The sequence below is a fragment of the Truncatella angustata genome (assembly GCF_020726525.1).
Source record: "Truncatella angustata strain MPI-SDFR-AT-0073 chromosome Unknown BKA67scaffold_7, whole genome shotgun sequence".
NCBI classification, from domain to species: Eukaryota; Fungi; Ascomycota; class Sordariomycetes; order Amphisphaeriales; family Sporocadaceae; genus Truncatella; species Truncatella angustata.
Window position 1 is genome coordinate 2,617,211 of NW_025763387.1, and position 21,269 is coordinate 2,638,479.

General features: G+C 49.6%; 7 protein-coding genes across 7 annotated transcripts; 1 reads left to right on the forward strand and 6 right to left on the reverse strand.

The window, feature by feature from the left end:
• Window positions 1-841: 841 nt before the first annotated feature.
• BKA67DRAFT_628347 (SGNH hydrolase-type esterase domain-containing protein) lies at window positions 842-2,120 on the reverse strand (the record flags this gene model as incomplete). The annotated part of the gene is made up of 1 exon (XM_046105567.1): window positions 842-2,120. Exon 1 carries the CDS (start codon window positions 2,075-2,077, stop codon window positions 842-844), a length of 1,236 nt encoding a protein of 411 aa, XP_045955592.1. The 5' UTR covers window positions 2,078-2,120.
• A 1,036-nt stretch (window positions 2,121-3,156) lies between these two features.
• On the forward strand, window positions 3,157-4,473 carry BKA67DRAFT_576718 (uncharacterized protein). Its single transcript, XM_046103589.1, has one exon. It carries the CDS (start codon window positions 3,216-3,218, stop codon window positions 4,191-4,193), a length of 978 nt encoding a protein of 325 aa, XP_045955593.1. The 5' UTR covers window positions 3,157-3,215; the 3' UTR covers window positions 4,194-4,473.
• Window positions 4,474-7,746: 3,273 nt separating this feature from the next.
• Window positions 7,747-10,842, reverse strand: BKA67DRAFT_576722 (uncharacterized protein). The gene is made up of 5 exons (XM_046103590.1): window positions 10,417-10,842; window positions 9,536-10,360; window positions 9,157-9,476; window positions 8,745-9,107; window positions 7,747-8,681 (listed from the first exon to the last, which is right to left on the reverse strand). Exons 1-5 carry the CDS (start codon window positions 10,555-10,557, stop codon window positions 8,021-8,023), a joined length of 2,310 nt encoding a protein of 769 aa, XP_045955594.1. The 5' UTR covers window positions 10,558-10,842; the 3' UTR covers window positions 7,747-8,020.
• A 401-nt stretch (window positions 10,843-11,243) lies between these two features.
• Window positions 11,244-12,519, reverse strand: BKA67DRAFT_380496 (uncharacterized protein). The gene has a single exon (XM_046096547.1). It carries the CDS (start codon window positions 12,299-12,301, stop codon window positions 11,339-11,341), a length of 963 nt encoding a protein of 320 aa, XP_045955595.1. The 5' UTR covers window positions 12,302-12,519; the 3' UTR covers window positions 11,244-11,338.
• Window positions 12,520-15,345: 2,826 nt separating this feature from the next.
• On the reverse strand, window positions 15,346-16,676 carry BKA67DRAFT_522066 (uncharacterized protein; the record flags this gene model as incomplete). The annotated part of the gene is made up of 3 exons (XM_046098338.1): window positions 15,346-15,633; window positions 15,692-16,477; window positions 16,545-16,676. The coding sequence occupies 3 exons, from the start codon at window positions 16,674-16,676 to the stop codon at window positions 15,346-15,348; spliced, it is 1,206 nt and encodes a 401-aa protein (XP_045955596.1).
• A 1,012-nt stretch (window positions 16,677-17,688) lies between these two features.
• BKA67DRAFT_522286 (small GTPase superfamily) lies at window positions 17,689-18,688 on the reverse strand (the record flags this gene model as incomplete). The annotated part of the gene is made up of 7 exons (XM_046098360.1): window positions 17,689-17,798; window positions 17,851-17,953; window positions 18,005-18,049; window positions 18,104-18,283; window positions 18,340-18,435; window positions 18,542-18,595; window positions 18,659-18,688. 7 exons carry the CDS (start codon window positions 18,686-18,688, stop codon window positions 17,689-17,691), a joined length of 618 nt encoding a protein of 205 aa, XP_045955597.1.
• Window positions 18,689-19,417: 729 nt separating this feature from the next.
• Window positions 19,418-20,732, reverse strand: BKA67DRAFT_539087 (eukaryotic rRNA processing protein EBP2-domain-containing protein; the record flags this gene model as incomplete). Its single annotated transcript, XM_046100578.1, has 2 exons — window positions 19,418-19,740; window positions 19,799-20,732. 2 exons carry the CDS (start codon window positions 20,730-20,732, stop codon window positions 19,418-19,420), a joined length of 1,257 nt encoding a protein of 418 aa, XP_045955598.1.
• Between the last annotated feature and the right edge of the window lie 537 nt (window positions 20,733-21,269).

Consider the following 21,269-nt stretch of genomic DNA (forward strand, 5'->3'; position numbering starts at 1 on the left):
GTGATTTTGGTGTGCGTGACCAGGCTAGCGGTTGTATGGAGCGATTCTAAGAAGCTGGCAAAAGAAAATTTTGAATTCTCTATGCCTTTTTCAGAAGTAACGCGGCCAAGCTTCACGCAATACTAACTTAATCTAGACCTCCACTAACCTCTCTCATGGCAACCTAAGAAAAAGAAATGTTCAGTCTGTCGAATTGTCAAACGTAGGCTCCAGACTCCAAGTGTATCTTCAACAAAGCATGTTTCAATACACGTTTCTTCTCGGAAGTGGCTACGGTCCGCCGATGCTCTATCATCATCCTAGGTATCCTTGTTGCGAACCTTCAGTATTCTACCTACGAAACTCTCATGCAGATCATCACGTAAGGCTGGCAGGTCGGTCAGAAGATTTAGACATACCAGAGCTAGAGTTGGCCAGAGGTGAGAAACTTTTAGAGAAGACGGCCGAATGCGTGGTTTCAACCGGAACCAATTTAAACGCTTTTCTTCTAAAGACATATCAACTTTGGCTATGTACGGATGCCAATGTTAAAATCAGAGCTCGGTGCGGTTCTCTGGAGAAAACATTTAAATAAGGATTTAGTGGGAAATAATTCACAGATGAATTTTGTACGGTATTCACATGCCTCAAGATTGTAACAAGATAGGAGACCAGCAACAAGACCCGCATCTCCTACTTTCATCATTGTGTATCCCAGTAGAGCCGGATATATGAATATACAAATTACTAGGATTAAATGAACATTTGATGGGCTCAAAATATAAACATGAATGATTTTAAACCCCAGCGTCGTTAAGCACTTCTGGCCGACACACTAACACTAAAAGTGCATAAAAGCACCTCACCATCCCAGCGCCGCACTTATAGCGTCAGCCAGAACCGTTGCCTCCGCTGCATGGGTGGCAGCATTGGGATGATAATCGCAACCTACGTCCGAGCCTTGGGTAGGCCAGTCGACAAAATGAACCTTGGTGTCGTTGAGCTCGGCGATGGCAGCCTCGATGGCGTTGGTCTGTGTTGTTTTCTGCGCGTCTTCCGCCGTGGGCCAGGTGTCGCTCAGCATCGGAGAGTTCAGGAGAAAAAACTCTGCTTTCGGGTAATGCTCTTGGATGGTCTGGACGAAATCCACCAATCCAGCTTCATACACGGACGCATCAATCGGATCACGAGCGCTGAGATAGCTGAAGTCGTTGGTGCCAAGATTTATCACAACAGCGTCAGGAACGGATCCAGAGGGGAAGGTGTAGCTGTTGTCTGCATCGTTGCCGCCATATCGAGTCCAGAGCTCCGGCATGAGCGGGCTGGTGTCGACAGATCCAGTTGCGATGTTACGGACTAGACCCTTGCCGCTCCAGGCGATGATGCTGTAGTCGGCATCAAGCGCCTCAGCAGCCAATGCGCCGTATGTCTTGGGAGCATCCTCGACGGACGCATTGTTCGTGCACGGGAGTGTGCCGTCGAGACCATAGCCAACGCTGATGGAGTCTCCGATGATCTCGATACGGCGAGTCGGAGCGGCATAGGTTCCAGCAACGCCATTGGTCGTCACATCGCCAATGTATATCGAGCCCATCTGAGCCTCCGAACGCTTGCGCAGGACGACAGTGTGCGTGCCACTGGATAGCCCGGCAGGAGTCGATATGGAACTGCCTGAGACGTCGGCAATAACAATAGGCTCCCCATCATCAACAACCAAATCAGCGCTGTTGGTGCCCCACAATGAACTCAAACCGATAGAAGCAGACGTTCCTTTGAAGGTGAAAGCAATACCGGTGCCCGACCAACTCAGCTCCTTGGTTGCAGGGTTGACTCTGCCAAGGAACTGGACGTCTTTGATCGTAGCTCCTGACGAGGAAGTTGCTGTAGCTGTAGCAGTGGTCTTGGTCACGGTGACCAATGAGGTCGTGGCAGAGCTGACTTGGCATTGAGAGTACCAGGCGTTGAGCGTGACACATGTATACCCGGAAATACAACTAGTGTCGCCAGTATATCCTTGCCCTCCACATTGGGCCCAGGCAGGCTGTTGCGCAACAACAACACTAGCAATGGCACTGCAGGCGAACAGAGATGCCCTCATTTTGAATCAGTGTTCAAATGAACAAAAGTAGCAAAACTTTTTCGATGGTTGCGGGACAGCGCTCGTGACGACTTTACGTCCGGGTAGGGAGTGCTTAGGGGATGCATATCACAAACACCGCCCGCGAGAGATCACCTATATTTATGGTAAATTCTTGATATCCACGGGCGCCCCAGTCTTACCATTTCAATGTGTTGAATAATGCTCCGTAAGGTCCGTGTTTGCCCACTTTTCGACTGCTCCCTCTGTCCGATTGACGGAAACCGACGCCGTTTTCCCCTAACGAGTGCGCCTTTCTAGTTTAGGCGCGGTCGTATACGTCCCGTTATTCTTATTGGAGAACCGGCGCCACTCTGCCAAGTATACCATCAACTCAATTTTCATTCTTCGAATAACTGGTTGCTCGAAGATCAACCTTAAAACAAGCTTTTAATAATGCGGCGACTCAAGGATACCTGGTACAAAGCTATCTTAATCAAGGATCTAAGCGAGGTCCAATTACCTGGATTAGCGCTTCGGTTCATTGAGCCGTATAGTAGCCGTAGATCACCTACTTATGCGCGGCTTATGCATGGTGACTGATGCTCGTGCCTTCGTGGAAAAGACTCTCAAATACCACTAGTCTAGACTAGTGATGAGCGCCAACATCACGCTCGCAATAATTCGTCATTGCGAGTTTAAGTTACACAGTGCTTTTATTTAACTTTAATATGCCTCACAAGTCTAGCACAATTCAGTCATAAAGATTGTCAAGACAATTACTCTGAGGTGTTGAGTACGATGCGCTGCCCTCTACTACTACAGTTGGAAGCGGGGTTCGTCAAAGTCCGAATCTTCCGAAATGCGATTTTAGGTCATCCTATCGCGTGAGATTGATATATTTAGGGTATATCAGGGGTGCCCCGCCGATCCTATGATGAGCCCCAGAGCCTACAACCAGCCAGTTAAAATAATGCGTAACGCCATCCTCTACACGGCGGAATTGATTTGTCTAGAACACCGCCGACGGAGGAAGTACATAAAAGTCATTTTGCTGATGGTATGTGCAAACGAGACCTGTACATAGACCAACTTTGGAGAATCATTATCAAATAAGTTCCTGGTACAAGTGTAGACAACTTGCAGTGACTAAGATACAATGGGTTTTCTATACAGCCAAATCGTGGAAACACGCAAGCTACCCTACCCAGCGGCCTCTTGCTACGGACGGACGGTTGTCATCACTGGGAGCAACACAGGCTTGGGAAAGGAAGCGGCGCGACACTATGCACGGCTTGGTGCCAGCAGATTGATCCTCGCTGTTCGCGACTTGCAAAAGGGTTTCGCCGCAAAACAAGATATCGAGCATACAGCAGCCAAAAATACAATCATCGACGTCTGGCTGCTAGACATGGCCAGCTATGAAAGTGTAAAGGCTTTCTGCGGCCGACTGGACACTGAGCTGGATCGAGTCGATATCTTCCATGCAAACGCCGGTGTAATACCCGTTAGATTTTCCATGACTGAGGGAAACGAGACTACGATTACCGTCAATTTCATCTCCACCTTTTTACTTGTAGCTATGGTGCTTCCTAAGCTCAGAGCTACGGCCGAAGAATTAAGCGTTCGTCCAAACCTGGTCATCACAAGCTCAGGAGCACATAAGCATACAACCTTCCCACAGCAGCGAGAGGACATGATATTCAAAGCGCTTAACGACGCCGACTACGCTAATGGCGTGTATTGGAAAGAACAGTATCCGATATCAAAGCTCCTGGGCATCCTTGCCCTCCGTCGTATCGCTGGTGTTCACCCTGCGGACAGCTACCCGGTAACTATTAACCTAGTCAGCCCGGGACTGTGTTATTCAGAGCTAGCTCGCGAGGCGCAGGGATTCGATAGATTTGCTTTTCAAGCCATGCAAGCCCTCTTGGCGCGGTCGACAGAGCAAGGAAGTAGGACTTTGATCCATGCAGGTTTAGCAGGTCCTGAATCACATGGTCAATATTTGGAAGATTGTGGCATCGCAGAACTATCATCAGTATTTATTTCAGACAAGGGTCTCCAAGACCGTGTTTGGCGAGACCTCAGGGATGAGCTGGAAAAGATCAGCCCTGGAGTGACGAGGAATTTTTAAAGTAGCCATCGTATCATGTGTTTTCCTTCGACAAGTAGCTCTAACAGGAAGTGCCAGGGATGTCCATTAAGTGTACCTACTGATAGCATGAAGGAAAGGCAACTATACGGCGAAAAGTATGTATCAGTTCAGGAGATTCTGGAGCAGTGGCTGCATTGCGGATACTAGTTTGTTTTATGCCGCAGTTGCTCAGCGGGCTTCTCAGTCATGGTGGGCTCTTCACATCCTGTGACCGTAAATGTAGTTTGACGTTGTTTTAATTGGGTCTGTACAGATAGGGTGCTAGGGTTGTTCGTAAAATACAACTCATGATATATCTGACCACCCCATACATATATCACTAAATCTCAACGTTTTCTCACTTAAAGATTTCCGGCCAAAATGCTAAGAGGTGGCGTTCCAAGCCAATGAAAAACTGACATCATGTTTTAGACTTTTGCTTCAAACCGCTTTGATTGTTATAATTTTTTATACATTAAGATATACTTAGAGTAAATATAATACCCATTTTGGTGCTTTACTTCTGTGACATATAAATGAGTTTCGCTAGGTTACGATGTGGCGCGCGATATCTTTTATTCTGCACCTCTTTTGTACGGCAAAGGAAGTGAAGCACGCGAAAGTGGTGGCGCTTAGGTCTGGTGATATAGGAGGCTCGACAGAAAGGCAATATCAGCATCAGTTCGATCTTGGTTCTGTCATGTCAAAGCATTCTGAGAATCAAAGGGATGCATGAGATGTACCTTATCCATACCGATTATACTCGAAAAAGAAAATCGGGAACCTTTCTTCGGGTTGATCCGGGAAGCCGCGACTGTATCGGTGCCAGGTAACAACGTGAGAGCGGTAACCTGGATGTTTCATGGGCGGATTGTTACACCAATCCAGCCGTTCTTGTAATACTCCTCGAGTGCCTCCTTGTACTGTGCGAATGAGGTGAATGGGACTGCAAGCGGTTGCGCGCTGCCTGGCGACATTCTTTGAAACATGATAGGATTGCGTTTCCGTTTTCTTTTATTGCGCTTCCAGGAAATGGATTATCCCAACTGGCTTGTGGGCTGCTTGGGCATATCATACGAGTAAGCCTAGCATTTCTTATCTGCACTGGCTCCGTCGGATCAACGTCAAAGGTTATCAGGATACCGGGTATATTGAGCTGCCTTAGTTCAGAATCCGACCCATTATCTTGCTATGATATCTCTATAAAATAATGTTGATAGATCTCGTTGATATCGGAGCTTGACAATGATTTTCTGAGCGTTCATATAAACTAATTCAGTCGTATTATAGAATTTAGTTAGTGCCTTCGGGACTGCTGCGACACGGAATTAACCGTGCTGCGACTTACCCCCAACGGCAGACAAGGCCCTTATCTCTGCAACGCTGACTCACATATACGATTTGAAGTCGCACAGTCACCAACAAGAATTATTAGATGTTCACAATAAACATTGTCAAATATCTGCTCAACACCATTGTATGTTTGTCCCCCACCCTCTCAGCTTCAACACACTGCATGATGAGCAACCGAGTACAACAATGGCTCAATCACGGAATTACCATGCGAACTCATAGTAGCAATTCTAAGAATTCTTCGTGACATTCAAAGCCTAGCACAATGCCGCCTTTCCTATCGTTGCTTTTACGCGATATCGGAGGAGTTTTCGTAGGTGGCAATCGATACTCTGCAGCAATATGCGCCTCGAGCTTTGCTGCCGTATGCGGTGCTTTTAGTAGAAACGTCTGGACCACCATCCCTTCGCCCAAATCGCCCTGAAACCGAGCTTCTCGATGTGCTGCATGATGTGCCGGAACGATTAATAGACCCGTTCTGTGACTTGGGTTTCCGCAAAATCCTGCGAATGCACCATAAGCATACCCTGATCAAGAAATATGCGCTCGGGCATGCAGCAGATGCTTGGGCTCTTCTTTCCCCGGTTTCCGCGGTTGGTTTTCCACGGAATCTGTCCTTGACGCGGGCTGAGTCTTTCCGTTTCTGTCGGGGTTTCTATCGACGGGAGATCCTTTCAACCTCCTTCCGTTTGGAAAACGGAACAGAGTCCGTCAGCGATCATGTTTGGCAAGTATTCGTGTCAAGATTACCACCTTGAGAAATCGGACAGCTCGGATGTGCCATCGCATTTTTAGACAAGAAATTTCTGCAAGGTTATTATCACAGCAGTTGATCAGGTGCACGTCCATGCCAACATTAAATCGAGGTTCCGTCGATGTAATTGCCCATGATGTGCGTCTCGTGGAACGATCAATTGATTACTTGTCGCCGGTAAATGAATATTCTCCCGAGCGAGAACGATGGGTAAACCACGCTTAGTGCTCCATGACGAATTTCTAGGCGGAATAATACTAATGGTTCCGTAGTTGTTGCAAGGTCTTGAATATATCGACCTTGTTTGCTAATCCGATTCACACGAAAACAAGCGAGCTCTGTTATATGCAGCTCTTGACTCGACATGTCGCCGTCTGTATGACCTGCTGAGTCTCTCCTTAACTGAAGTCGCCTTGGGTTATCTGGCCCTGTCCGAATACACCCTGGAAGAACTCAACGCCGTGCTTCCACCTTAAAACCTTGGGGATGAGGACCTAGGCCCTCGCCTAGCATGGTTCGCCGCCAAAGGGGACGGCGATACGACTTGCTAAACTCGTTCACGAACATGCCGCGCTTGAAGAGCTATTAAGTTGAGATCCATAATCCCGCCTATTATGAGATGTATGACTCATTCAAGGATCGCTCGGGGGCTTGGAAATATGGAGGATCTGGCTACTGGAATATGGGTGATCATAGCAGGATAAGGTATCCGCCAAATTATGTATCCAGGTTTGCCCCCTCATGTCCGGAACATTCCTAGGAGGACAGCTTGATGTTCCATAAAATTTGACATTGTAACGGCTAGCACGACGTAACAACTCTCTATCTCTTCGAAATTTTATATCGTTCAGATTCCCGATATCTTTTGCTAACTGTATACTTTTTCAGTGGCTGGGTAAATGCCTATATGACCCATGAATACTATAAGGCATCTACAGATGCCATTGTCAAACCTGTCTAGGAGGTTTTGATAATTCTATGGTCGTTGGACTTGGTGGCAATGCATAGTCTGTGGTACGACGATTTGTTGAATTCTGCAAACCCCACTGTACGCCGCGGCTGCGCCGATCAGGAATCGCGGAGGAAGCCGTTACGAAGTGTTGCGAGGGAAAGGAAGACTCTTTAGAGAATCGAGTTCTTTATACAACAGCCAATCCACGGAACTATCCCGTTTCAGTGTTTGGATCAACTATCGTGCCAAACCCCGACGTTCTAACAATGATACCCATTTGTTTCACGCGGAGACGGTCCAAGTTCCGTCTCAGAATTTGTGGCTAATTCACAGAATGCTCACTGGAATCTAATGCCGCTAGCAGTTGGTCTGGCAAGGTCGCTTACTGCCCTCCTTGCGCATGGCAGTGAGAGTTAGCCACTCGAGGCAATCACTTTCAGTTTTTCGTATACGTTAAGGAATTACTGGATAGAAGAAGGTAGACTTTGTAAAACTGTCATAAATAAGATTCCCTATTACTAATTAGAAGCTAACTTTATATAGAAAAGTCAATAGTATCGCTATTCACGAAATTTCAGTATTAAAGCACTTTAATAAGTCCACTTTGTCGAGCATTTGAATATTGCTCGTAATTTTGGTAGAGTCTTTCAGCGTGATGGCAATCGCCTACGAAGCCCAAAGGCCTCAATTTAGGCATTCAGAAACCTCAGATACCGCCAGCGACCCGGACGAGATGCACCTGTAAGCCTTGCTCACAGGACTTTAGGCCTAGACGTCAAGAAGTTGCTCAAGTGGTGTTCCAGTGCCAGAGACAGAGCATGGATCCGCTCCATCAGCCCAATCTCGCTCCAACCTGTTCCCGTCAACAGAATTAGTGAACTCCCGAAAGAAAGCCAGACCCTCGAAATCTTCGGCCAAATACTCAACCGTCGCGACCCTGGGATCCGTTACAGCCAGCTCAAGATCCGCCATAAACTTTGCCTGAATAGTTCCCTGGTTGTGACCAAGCCCTCGCTCCCTGAGCTCTCCTATGACCTTGCGGGCGGAACTAACTGTGGTATCCCTGTCGCGCAGTGCCATTGTCAACAACCCGCGACCGATGGCTTGCGAGACACGGAAGGACCGGCACAGCGACTCGTAGCCGTATATACACAGGAGGAAGTACAGCCACCATTGCGGGTCATTCGTATCTTGTAAAACGGCATTTGCCACGTACGTAAGGGCTGTGTGCCACAGCATGGTATAGCTCGATGACTCGTATACGCAGCGATAGTAGATAATGAGATGCTTGAGTTGATTGACGGATGCGCAGTACGCGGCTGCGGGAGTGCTGCGTGGGGCAGAAAAAGTCTTTAGGTGCAGACGCTCGAAGTCCGGCCTTTTGAGAAAGGGACGGAAGATGTCGAGTATTGCGGCGTGAAGCCATATACTGAATTTGTTACCAACCATTGCCGCCCGACCGATTTTGGAACAGAGTAAATATAGGGCTTACTGGAGAATTACAACATGGTGTGGGTTCTTGCCCTTCTGGATGAGTGGGGATGGCAAGTTTTCTGCCCATGCAAGGATTTCTCGATACTTCAGTTCTGCAAAACCGAGGCTCAATCGGTGTCGATTCAGATGGTTTCGAGGATCAAGGTAGGTTAGAGACACTTCATGTAATATGCGCCAAAATTGGCAGGCTGCCGGGAACGTCATCCCCATATAGTGAGGCATCCTGACATTGCTCTTATGTGAATCTCCGTCGAAACTCAAGTCCCGGTAGTCCTCGCAAGCATTGTGTCCGGGTATCGGCAAGGTAGGCGGGTACCTTGGACAGTCTGTACCCGGTTGTTGGTAGAAAAGTGTAGTTAATCTAGAGCGTGAGTATTTCTGTCAATCGAAGAAAAAGCAGCTTGACTTACACTGTCCAGTTGAAAATCCCCCAGGCAGTGAAAGAGCTGGCACTTCGTAGACTTTCGGACATGTCCTGATTCAGGTTTCTGGTACTATTCTCCTCGAGGCCGAAAAGTCCCAGCCGTGTGCCCATCTGAATTGCCACCTTTGTATAATCCAGCATGCGATAGTCTTTACCATTTGCCATGGAGGCCAAGCTTAACAGTTGAGCGCCAGCCATATTGAGCAATGAGTCACAATTCTTTTCTACAGTCCAAAGACGCTCCGCCTTTGCACAAAATTGTCGAGCATATTCCTCAGCAACTTTGTCAATAGCACTATACATCTGCTATGCTAAGTGTTAGCACATCACGTGTTGGCCAATGCTGCATTATTAAGTATACGTACGCAACTCCAAGAGAGTAGTGCGTTGACAAGGAATGAGGAACATGACGTGTGTTGATGGCTGACCAGGTCAGAGACGAAACAATCAGGGTCGAATATGCCTAGCAAGGGATGATCGGTTTCCAAATATAATGATATAATGCGTGCTGCGAAGTCGCTGTCTATAGGGATATCTGTCCAGAACCCTATCCTTAGAGACCCTAAGCGGTCGTCACATAATTGTACGCTCTGTTGTGGACGACAGTGTACAGAAGCTTGGTTTCGAGAAGGTGCGATATCCCGGCCAGCGGCGATATTGGCTGCGCCAATAATTTTACTGCTGGAGAAGCTGCTGCTGCCGAATTTAACAGGCGTTTGCATCAATCCAACACGATTGGTGGCGGACCGGAGAGACTCAGGATGGTACACATAGGGCAACGGAATGCACATCTGCCCCTGATAACACACACGAGACAGATGGGTGGGACGAAGCAGATCACTCGCTTCCAATTTAGTGACCGAGACCTGATGCAAGAAAACATACGATGCCGGATTTCTGGCGATTAACTCCAACTCCAGCGGCGAGGAACTCGAGGCTGCCACAGCGTGCACTGCGTCCTGGACCGAGGGGCTTCGCTTGCCGTCCATGCCGCCTTTCACGATGGAAAGGATGGAAGCTGGGTCAGTTGTCCGTAAGAGGCTCAGGATCTGGGAGGCTGTCTGCTGGGGTAAAACCTGCATAAGCTCTAGAACCTCGACGGCATCATGGCTCATCTCCAGCCGATCGTTGTACACGCATTTTGCCGATCGTTTGCGACATCTCCCGCAAACCGGTTGGCTTCCATCGCACTGGCAGTGACATAATTAGCAGAAAGCCCGTGAGTAATAAGGATATTAAACATTACGCGGACTTTCCCCATGCGACAGGCATTACAAGCAACCTGTGTCGCACTGCGCTTCCTTTTCAGCGTGTTTTTATAGCTGCAAGGCTTCGTAGATAATTCAGCCTCGGGTCGAGGTCTTGGGAAGATCGACACATAATTCATCTCGCCAAGAATGCTAACGTCGGCAATTGTAGTCTGCTAACGCATATACTTCTTGTTGGTTTGGTTCAACGTGCTTCCGCTTCCCTAGGTGGGGAAGCTTACGTATGCAAGCGAGGAACTCCGAGCGATTTCATGAATTCGTCATAATGTGTCACGCGTCTGAGAGTGGTTCGAATACTTATTTAACAACTATGATGAATTGGTTTTCAAAATAATCTTGTCATTCCTATAAAATAAAATTGTGATAAACATATGGCATATAATAAAAGTTTGAAAGATTTGAAATCTCTGTTGACAATTGATAAAATGTTATCAATGAGGGGTATCGTATACGTAGTGAGTGTAGTGCTATCCTTATATCCCGTAACGCCGGTTCCAATGCTCATGGCCAATCATCCATCTAATCTCGTCCCATCTCATCTTATCTTGGTGCCGATGCACGCCTCTCCGCGAAGGTTAGGTGTCTGTTCTCCTCGCTGCGGTCTTCTCCATGCCAACAAGGTAATGAGCCATCATTTGCACTTTCGTTGGTCTGCACTGAGCCATCTGCATCGTAGTCGCCGTCGCCGCCTTCCTCATACTCGTTGTAATCGTCCTCTTCTTCTATTATGCTGCGCTCTGAGAGCAGTCTCGTCCACGCCTTGCGCTCCTTGGCTACCACAACACCTGTAGCAGCCGACGATTAGTCATCTCTAGACTGAAGAGGAGCTGGGCAAGAAGGGCAGATCACGCAGGTAGTGAAACAACATTGCGAGAGGGACTGGTGGAGAGTCTGGAAGCGCTACTGACTATCCCTCGTCCTCAAGCCCAGCAATCTACTCATGCGCCACATGATCCCCTCTTCCTGGTCTTCTTTGATCTCGACGTCATCCATCCCACAGATTTCGTCAAGCTCACCGACAACCTCGATCATGAACTCAAAGATGCGCTGCGCCTCGGTGATGACGTCGTCCTGCTCCTCTCTGGTCAGAAGCATTTCCGACTCAGCCAAGCGCTTCTTGAACGCCAGCTTGATGTCATCGCCATCGTTGGGCGAGGTGAATGTGAAGAATTGAAGAGGTATCATAACGGATTCTCTACGAGCGCCAGATACCATGGAAATGGCATACCAGAAGCTTAGATCGACTCTAGACAGGGAGGCTCTGATGAAGCGGCCGCCACTGAAGAGGGCCATGTACAGAACCCAGGCGTAGGCCAGAAGAACATGTGGGCGTTCTTGTACAGCCCGCCGTATATGCTCGACAAAGGCTGAGAGGAAAGGTGACTCGGCGGCGGAGCCGAGTTGCTGCTCCAGTAATTCTGGCGACCATCCTGACATCGACGCAATGTCTTGCTTCAAGGATTCGGTCCGCTCCAAGTCGGTCGTGTGCAAATGATCGAGGAGGGACTGTACTCTCGAGCAAACCACTGGGCCATGTGGAGCATCCAGTCCATTGGGTACGTGGTGGACAGCCGAGGATGGCTTATAACCCTCACACGAGTGGCCATCCGACACGGTGCCACTCCCTTCTGATTTCGAGACTGGCGCTTTCAGGATGTCTTGCCATAATGACTCGAAAGTGTTGTAGATAGGGGTGATGTGAAGAAGACCGGAGACATAATTCGAAGGGTCCTGAGCCTGTGGCGGGATAGCCAGTGGCAGGCGGGCAACGATGAGTTTATTAAGTTTCGTGTGAACGGATCTCGTCGCCGTATTGATCGAGTCTCCGAGAGAGCGTGCTGTTTCCTCCGCTTTCAAGGGCATCTTCCGGGAAATGCGAGAAGGGTGAGAAATCTTGTGACGTATGATGATGTAAAGTTGTTGTTTCGAAACTCAAAAATCATTAGGCTCATAGGTGTATTGGCGGAGTTGAGATCGACGATACTGAGGGATGCGAGACCAGGACGTCCTTGGGTGACATTAAAAGCTGACTTGTGAAACTGAGGTGATGCAAAGCGACAATGACGGAATCACGTCGCAGTCGTCAATGTGAGCTGGTGCACTACGTGACTGACGGGAGGCGCAATGTGCAAGGCAGTTGTTGGTCGCTCCTGAACAGATGACGTTCAGGTGCTGACCACAACGGCAACCCGTGTTCGCCTATTAGCGACTGCTCGGAGAGAACAACGTTGAGCGAGCGGGACCCAGTATAGGTAGGTTAATAAGGAAGCACAGCGCGTAGCGGAAGGGAGCAAAGCTGTCAATCATGACACGAGGATCCCGAAACACAAAGACAGCCTCGTCGCAAACCTGGGAAAACAAGTGTATAAATCAATGTCGTGTGACGTGATGGTGCAGGTAGGTGATAATTAGAAGATTGAGGCTCCTTACAAAAGGTCTCGACACGTGCGACCATGTGGGATACTCGACTTGCAGATAAGGCGCCCTAAAGTTGGACATGACTCCAGCAGCAGCACAAGCGGCGGCCCAATGACAATTAGTCGACGGATTTGCAAGGCTCTAAGTTAACGTTAGTGTAGCAGAAAGATCGGGACCTTGGCTGGTTTGCTCTTGCTCGTCGTGGCATTCAGGGTAAAGTCGCCCTCATGGAAAGGAAAAGTTCTAACCAGAAGTCGCCCCATGGCCCGCCGGTCACATAATTGAGGTGCCTCGAGGCGGACCTTTGAGCCATATGACTGGGTCAGTGGATCCCTCTTAGGACGGATAGGGCAATAGTGACCGCCACTGTACCCGCCCGAGCGATCTCTTGAGATTTGGGGTCTTCCAGTACTGCACGTACGGATCCACAGAACCTCAAAAGCCAGGACTTACAAAAGGAGTCGGAGCGGTCTCCAGACAATTGACAATCCCATCTCATCTACAAATTCCTCATTTCTTTCAAATCAATCGCCAGTTGTGGTCACGATAACTTAACGCAAAGCGTCGGTGCCGGCCTTCAATTCTCATCAAGGTTGGGGACGTTGGATAACACTATGCCAAGCTAAACAAAAGACATGGCAGATTTTCGATGGAATGCATCCATCGCCTTCAATTCATTCTTCGAAATATTTGATTAGATTATAAAACGTAACTACAACTAGCTCCCACAAGTACTTAGACAAGGCTTCGTGTTGCTTCGGAAGCGTTCACAGGATTGAAGCACAAAGCAGATACATAGGATAGGTAGGTGGTAGTCTTAACGCGCATTTTTAAAATCCCATCTTCGCGAGCATGGGATTTTCACACAAGCGGGGTCAAACTCTCCCCGCCCGGCTTGGGGTCCCCTGAAGATCCCCCGTTGAGGTATTAGTTAGAGTTTGGCCATTCGATTTCTTATCAGCCGCAGCGAATTCGATCTGCACTGCGACACGAAACCCGCGCTGTTGACCATGCAAAGTCTGGTTGGACACACAGGTGCACTAGAAATCTCGCGATGTGGTAAGTACTATATGATCATTGGGGCACGATGATCAAACACAGTTTGGCAATGCGAACAAGTACACAAGCACAATCATTACATAAATTGACTTCTTCAAGGGCTAGACGGGCCCTTCTCGGAGCCTTGATCGAGACGGAACAGCCATAATGGTTTTCATAAGTTCACCAGTAGCACACTGCACTGAAACTCTGCTAGAACGTGCCCCCTTCGCTTATAACTGCAACCACGACGCGGTATTCGACTATAGCTATATACTGCCGAGCAAAGCCCACACTGGTTCGCGGTTGAGAGCGTCCGAGGACTTATTGAGACCATTCTGATAGCCAACCAACCGCTCAGTCACGAACACACCAGGCACACCGCTCTTGTTCAGAATCTCAGCAGTACCGATCTCGAGATCTGCCGTGAGATGTCCACATCGACAACCATCAATGGAACCTGACCGTGTCCTGCCACTGCGGGAGCCTGTCCTCTAGCGCATCCTCAGTTGCTCGATAAAGCCCAGCTGCGATTGCTCCTGAGACCCCGAGGTGACTTGGGCGTCCCTGATCCGGTAGAATTTGAATCTCGACCTTGTCGTCCACTTTCTCCATCCCCCATCCTTGCTGGCGGGCCTCGCCGCTGGGTCTCGCGAACAAGGTATATCTCAGTCGAGGCGTGCCCTCTCCGCGCGCATCCTTTCTGCGCGACGCGCTGCGCAGTGAGGTGGCCGTTCAACAGGTGGATCGGCCAGCGCTCGCGGGAACCAAGGCCCGCGATCCTGAGGGTTAGGTTGCGCACCAGGATACTCCAGTCTCACAACATCAAGACCCCGGCCATAGTCATCGAGGCATCGGCGTCTATTATAAGGGTTTAGCAAGTCAATTCCGGGGTCGAAGGGGAGGCTCATGATACGACCGGCCTTTTGCACCGGTTTACGGGTGCGGCCGATGGCGTTCGTCATATGGGCGATCACCTCGTCTGGAAACGAGGTAGGCCCAGCAATGGTTCAATGCATCTCTTTGACTGTCTCCACTGATTTGGCAGGATCTACAATATCCTCCCGCTGTACGAATATGCAGATTCTGCCAACTCGGAGAACAGTTATGAGGAGGCAGGAAAGATCAAGTATTATTGTCCTCAGGGGCACTTTGAAGGATTGGAGACTGGACAAGTGACGAGAAGTGGCGGGGTTTGGACTTCTCCTTGCACCCAAGCATGCGGCAAGCCACAGTAGGGACCCCTTGCATATGCTGTTTGCGATTCGCCAAGGTTTCAGCACGATCTGATAAGAAACTGTGTGATTAGGATTTGCGCCTCTTGGACCAATGTATTTGGTGAGCATAGGTCGGGTTATCCAATGTCATGCGATATTATGGACATATATTCAATCATGTTAAATGCTATATCCAAGCGCCAACGCTGTCTATCCTCGGTCCCAAGATCCGATCTATGATTCGATTACAGATTCTTCGGTCTCTTCGTGACTCTCGTGATTGATAAATAAGAAAGAAAGTAGGACGATGCCTGCGCCAACCCAGTATAGGAAACTGGAAAACTGCTGGTACTGGATCATCTCGCCGACGAGAGAAAGGGGTATCGTCAGTGACAACCCAACTGTCACGATCAAAGGAGTCGTCAAAAGCATGGCGTATGCCCATGACATGTCGCTGACGAAAGACGATATCGAGTTGAGAAAAATGATCGTCCATACCTTCCCGGTCGGTGGCATCTCAAACTACACAGATGTTAATACAACAGCTCGACATGGCAAGTGAGAAGACTGATTGACTTACTGTTTCGATGCCAGTAAAATGCAGTACGAAGAATAATGGCCATAACAAAACAATGTTAAAGATACCAACGAGCCCAAAGAATACCGGCATGCTGACCCTGTCCTCATCGCCGACTCGTACTTTCATCACAGTGACGTAGACTCCATAGACCATAGCACTGATGAGGGCCATCGCGTCGCCAATGGCGATCTGTCGCTGTGTTTTATGGGGAAAGTTTCCTCGATCCGCATCGTTGTCTTTGCCCGATAAGTCCACCGTGGAAATCAAGATGATGCCAGCCAGCGAGGCCATGACGCCAATGAGCTTGCGGACGGAGAAGGCCTCGACCTTCATGACGGCGCACAAGATCAACGTCCAGACGCTGCTCGTAGACGTGAGGATGGTGACGCTGCCGACGCTCGTGTACTGCAGGCAGGCCGAGGCAAAGTAGTTGGCGAAGAACCACAGCATGCAGAACTCCAAGCTCAGGCGGGCGGTTTCGCGCAGCCCAAGCTTCTCCGTCGGCTTTTGCAGCTCGTGTGCGTCGATGTCGCCTTGATCATCCCCGAGGAGTCCCGCCGCCAGTTCGTCGTCGTCCTCGTTGACCTGTGCCTTCATACTCTCCATGTTGAGCGGCCGCAGTGATTTCTCCCTCCATGCCTGCATCAACTTCTCTTGCGCCTGCCCGAAGCCGCCATTCTCGCGGATATACTTGATGGATATGGGTATCATGGAGAAGGCAAACATCGAGGTGTTGACATATACGACGAAGAAAGGCTTGTCGTAGGTATGATCTGAGAAAATGTACTGTGAAGCGTCTCTGTCAGCATATGGGCTCTTTCGTCATAATAGGGGTTGTGTCGTCGCAACTCACACTAGCAAGGAAATTCGATGCTGTCCACAAAAACACCGTCACCAACAGGCAAGTCAAGCCCAGAGTCCTCCTCGCAAGGTTCAGAAAGCTGGTCTTCCGCGGGGCGGTCGAGGCAGCGCTTCGCCGCGACATGAATGAAGCTGACAGATCCTCCATGGGCATTTCTAGAGAATCCGACTGCCTCCTCCCAACTAGATCCGTCTCCGCTTCCATCTCGGAGGGCAGCAACTGTTCTGGTGCCATACTGCCGGCACTCTCTTTCGCGACGGGCTGTAGTGGCAGCCTTATGGGGATGGTATCGTACAGAATCGGAGAAGTCGGTTCCAGATGCCGTCCAACCGTTGTGAGTATGACGACATTGGTTGGCCCTGCAGGATAGAGGGTAACCGGTTGCGGAGGGCGAGATGGATGCTCAAAGACGAGAGGAAATAATATTCAGCGATAACTGCGAATGTCAGTTGAAAAGAGTGACGATGGTTGTTAGATAGGCACGTTTCAATGAAGAAAGTTGGACGGATTAGTCGGCACTCCATTCCTTCACAAGCCTGAGGCCTGGACACGAGACATGGACCCCTGATCCTGATGCAAGCCAGCAGGCACAGGACGCGCTTGGCGAACGGGTGCCGGTGCGCGCCACCCCTCTAATAGTTAACCTTAGTGAACACCTGCAGAATGAACAGTGGGACTATCGGCACGCCCGGGGATCAGCAAGATTAGCAGACTGATGCTATTTCTAGGTTATCTACAATATTTACTCAGCACGAGGATGATGCCTTGTTATGTGCATATACCAATACGTCGTTATCAATTCAAGAGCGAAAGGGAAAAGAAGAAGAAAAGACGAAGAAGAAGAAAAAAAGGGTTGTTTGTTCTACTGTATTTTGCGTAATGCACCAAGAAGTTCCGTCTATCGCACTGCCACCAGAAAAGCGTCGACTCAAAACTGCCACAACCAAACAGTTCATGATGACCACTAAACCTGATCCCGGCTGTAGCGACTAGACAGCGGGCCGAAGACATATTCGAACATAATGGCACATGCTACATTGAGTTAACGCCGAAGGAAATGCGAAACGACTGCCATGTCAGAGGGTCGAGTTTGATCTTCATAGCATGTCTGTCTACCAGACATGGCGAAGACTTTTTAGCATGCGCATCCGTCCCGGTCGTTCTCAATGTGGATGTTGATGGGATCCTGGAAGTCGCCGCTGAACTCCTCAGACTCCTCTTGGGCGAGAGCATTCCTTGCGATGACTAGATGCAGTGTTAGCTGGGAAATTCAGCTGTCCAGTCGAGCCCAGCTTACCTTCGAATGCCTGCTCGACGTTGATGGCTTCCTTTGCGCTGGTCTCAAAGTAAGGGATATCACCTTTGGAGTGGCAGAAGGTTGCTGCTCTCTTATTTGAGATCTGATAAGACAGTCAGCTGGCTGTCTCTGATCACGCTGAGGCCGAACTCACAACTCTCTTGCTCTCTTCGACGTCGATCTTGTTTCCGAGGACAACCTGATCACGGGCTTAGCGAAAATGCGCCTGTCCAAACAGCTCTAGTTGACTCACGAATGGGAAGTTCTCTGGGTCGCGGGGTGAGGCCTGGATGAGGAACTCGTCTCTCCAGCTGTCAAGGGCGTCGAAGCTCTTGGAGTTGTTGACATCGTACACCAAGACGCAGCAGTCGGCACCTCTGTAGAAGGCAACGCCCAATGATTGGAAGCGCTCCTGGCCGGCCGTGTCCCATAGCTAGCCGTCGTCAGTCTCGCCTAGACGGACAAGGATGCTGCGCATGTTCTTCTTACCTGCATGGTCACCTGTCGGTCATCAACCAAGACCTCTCTTGTCAGGAAATCGGCGCCAATCGTGGCCTTGTAGCTAGCACTAAACTTCTTGTTGACCTGTTCGAACCATGTATCATCAGTATGCCATCTCTTGCAGACATGTCTCCTGTGCCGCGTTCGTGGGAGTTCGGTCGTGGATCTACCGGTGAGCGCATCAACATACATATTGGTTCATCAAGCTCGTCTTGCCTACACCGCTGTCGCCCAGGATAATGACCTATGCCGCAAATATCGACATTAGCCTAGCCGCTTCGATGGTTTGCCCGAGGACCCAAAATACCTTAAGGAGGACCTTCTTCCTAGAAGCCATAATGAAGTGGGCGCTTGAAGACTAGGCGGATTTGTTTTCGAAGATGGAGACGGGCAAATGCTCGAACGAGCTGCTCTTAGATACCGCGCAAGATATCTGTTGGCTAATAATGGGAGGCGAATTGATGATTTGACGCTCGGGAGCAAAGACAAGCGGCTTGCTGAGAAGTCGGTCGCAAATATATTTATTTGATGGGAAGGCTGCTATGGATCGAAGCTTCAGAAGCACGAGATACCTCAAGTGGATTCGGTCATGTTATCAGGCAAGCGCCGTCATTGACCGACCTCTCGTCCTCGTCCCCGTCACAGTCGATCCCCCCGGTCACTTGTCCCAAGTCACACCAAGACACACGCTAGTCTAAGTTAAAGAGCCCGAGCGTTACCGCATCCAGGTCATGCCCCGCTACTTCGATATGCATACGGAGTACCCTACAGCACATATGTAGCAGGTAGTCCATCGAGAATCCTTCGGGTGATTCATGTTTTTACAAATGCGAGTGCAGCTCACTTTGATGGTCGCTGCGGTTCTCAAATGTTGGTAGGGAACACGGTTAGACTCGAATGGGTTTCGGAAGTTAGACTCTCACGACAGGAACAGCAACGTGTTTCTAGGTCATACAATTGGTATATTTTGACAAAGGCCGCAGTGGGCGTGCCCAAGAGCCCACCATGTCCCAAGAACCATGAACTCCGGAATGCATTTAACTCAAGACTGGATGCCCAAAGCCTCCTATCGCTTTTGAGCACCAGCATTCCTTCTGGCCTTGCCTAATCTGGCTGTCTTCATCGTCTTGCCCTTGTCGCCCGTCTTCATCCTCCTGGCGCTGAAGCTGCTCATGTCCGCACTGCTCATGGCATCACCAGACTTGGCATGCTTCTTCTTGCCACCGAATCCATACTTTTCGTTCTTCTTCTGCCTCTTTGCGCCAGCTCCACCGTCGCGGCCCTCGCGACCACGGCCAAATGACTTTTGCTGCTTGAGTTCGCTATCAACGCCGACGTCGAAGAGATCAGCCTCGTTCGTGCCAGCAGCATCACCAGACTCTTGGCGCTCTGCAGATCGTTAGCAAATGGTTGAAACTATCAGAGGGGTTGTTGCAAGGGAGCTTACTTCGCTTCAAGGACTTGATCTTCTCCAATGTGTCCCTCTTCTCCTTGTGGCGCTCTTGAAGCTTGGCAACCTGTACCTGCTTGCCGAACTTCTTGAGGTCACGCTGTTTGCGAGCCTCTGCGGAGGCCTTCTTGGCGGATGCGTCCTCCACCAGCTTAGCCTTGACCTTCTCCATGTGGCCATCGTCCTTGAGCATCTCAGCGAAAAAGTCATTGGGACGGCTGAAGGGCACGCCTTCAGCCTTGAGAAGAGCGCGTCCCTTCTTGGCGGCTTCCAGAGACTGCTTGTAGAAAGCCAGCTCGCGCTTCAAGTCGTCCTGGACGTCCTCGATTTCGTCTGCGGTCTTCTCGGAACTAGTTACACATTGGTGTGTGACGAAAGGAACTGATTTGTCGGTAGGTAATGCGATGCGAGTCAGGGCGGCTGTGAGGGCGGTGGTGTTGTTGATAGTGAGTCGGGTATAGGGGATGAGATCTTCCTTGTCCTCCTCGGGCAGGTCCTCTAGGTCAGACATGGGTATGTCTTCCTCGTCCTCTTCCTCCTCTTCATCCTCCTCTTCCTCGTCGGCAACCTTCTTGGCAGCGCTCTTTGCGGCGTTCTTTGCTTTCAATATGGACTTGGGTTTGCGCTCGATCTTCGCTTCCATTTCGATTTCAGAATCGCTGTCGGATTCGTCATCCATGGGAACGGATATATGCTGGGCCTCCTCATCCTCACTCTCGTCGTCTTCGGAGGCGGATGCGCCGGCTTGCTCTTGGACCTCATCGGCGCTTTCCCATTCATCGTCTGCCCCGCCATTGGCTTTGCCTTTGCCTTTGCCTTGCGACGGGTTCTTCTTGGCGGCTTCCTTACGGGCCTTCTTCTGGTGCAGTTTCTGGAAATCGACACCCTTCTCGGCGGCAAGGGCCATCTTGAGTTTGCTCTTGGTGACCATGATGACGGATTTGTGCAATCAGAATAATCTTGGTGTTGTAGATTGGCGGCAGTCTCCAGCTTCAATCGTTCCAAAATTTTGGGATACCAGAACTTTTTCTGCCTATCGTTGCAGGGGTTAACCGTTCCAGCGTCTCACCGCTTACGAGGTGGGGTCCTAGCTTCGTCTTCGTCTTCGCTCCGGTCCACTAAAAGGTTGGAGACGCGGAAGCTGGAGGCGTTTCCTTTGGCATTTTTCGCACTTGACACAGTAAAACAATGACAATCCATGCATTCAACGTGCCCTGTGTTCATTTATCACATACCGGCAATCATTGATCATGACTTCTGATACTTGGTCGTCTCGTTTGTGGTTTACCCATCCTCTAAAGTTAGATATAGACTCGTAGCACACTAAAATCCGAAGTTAGGTTAGGTTAGATGCTCAAGGCTCACGTCAGAGATGTAAGTGCTTCAGACTTCCTAACCGAAGAAACGTGCAATCACAAACAGGTTCAAGAGAACTTGCTGTGCATAAATCTCATACCAATTGATGCTG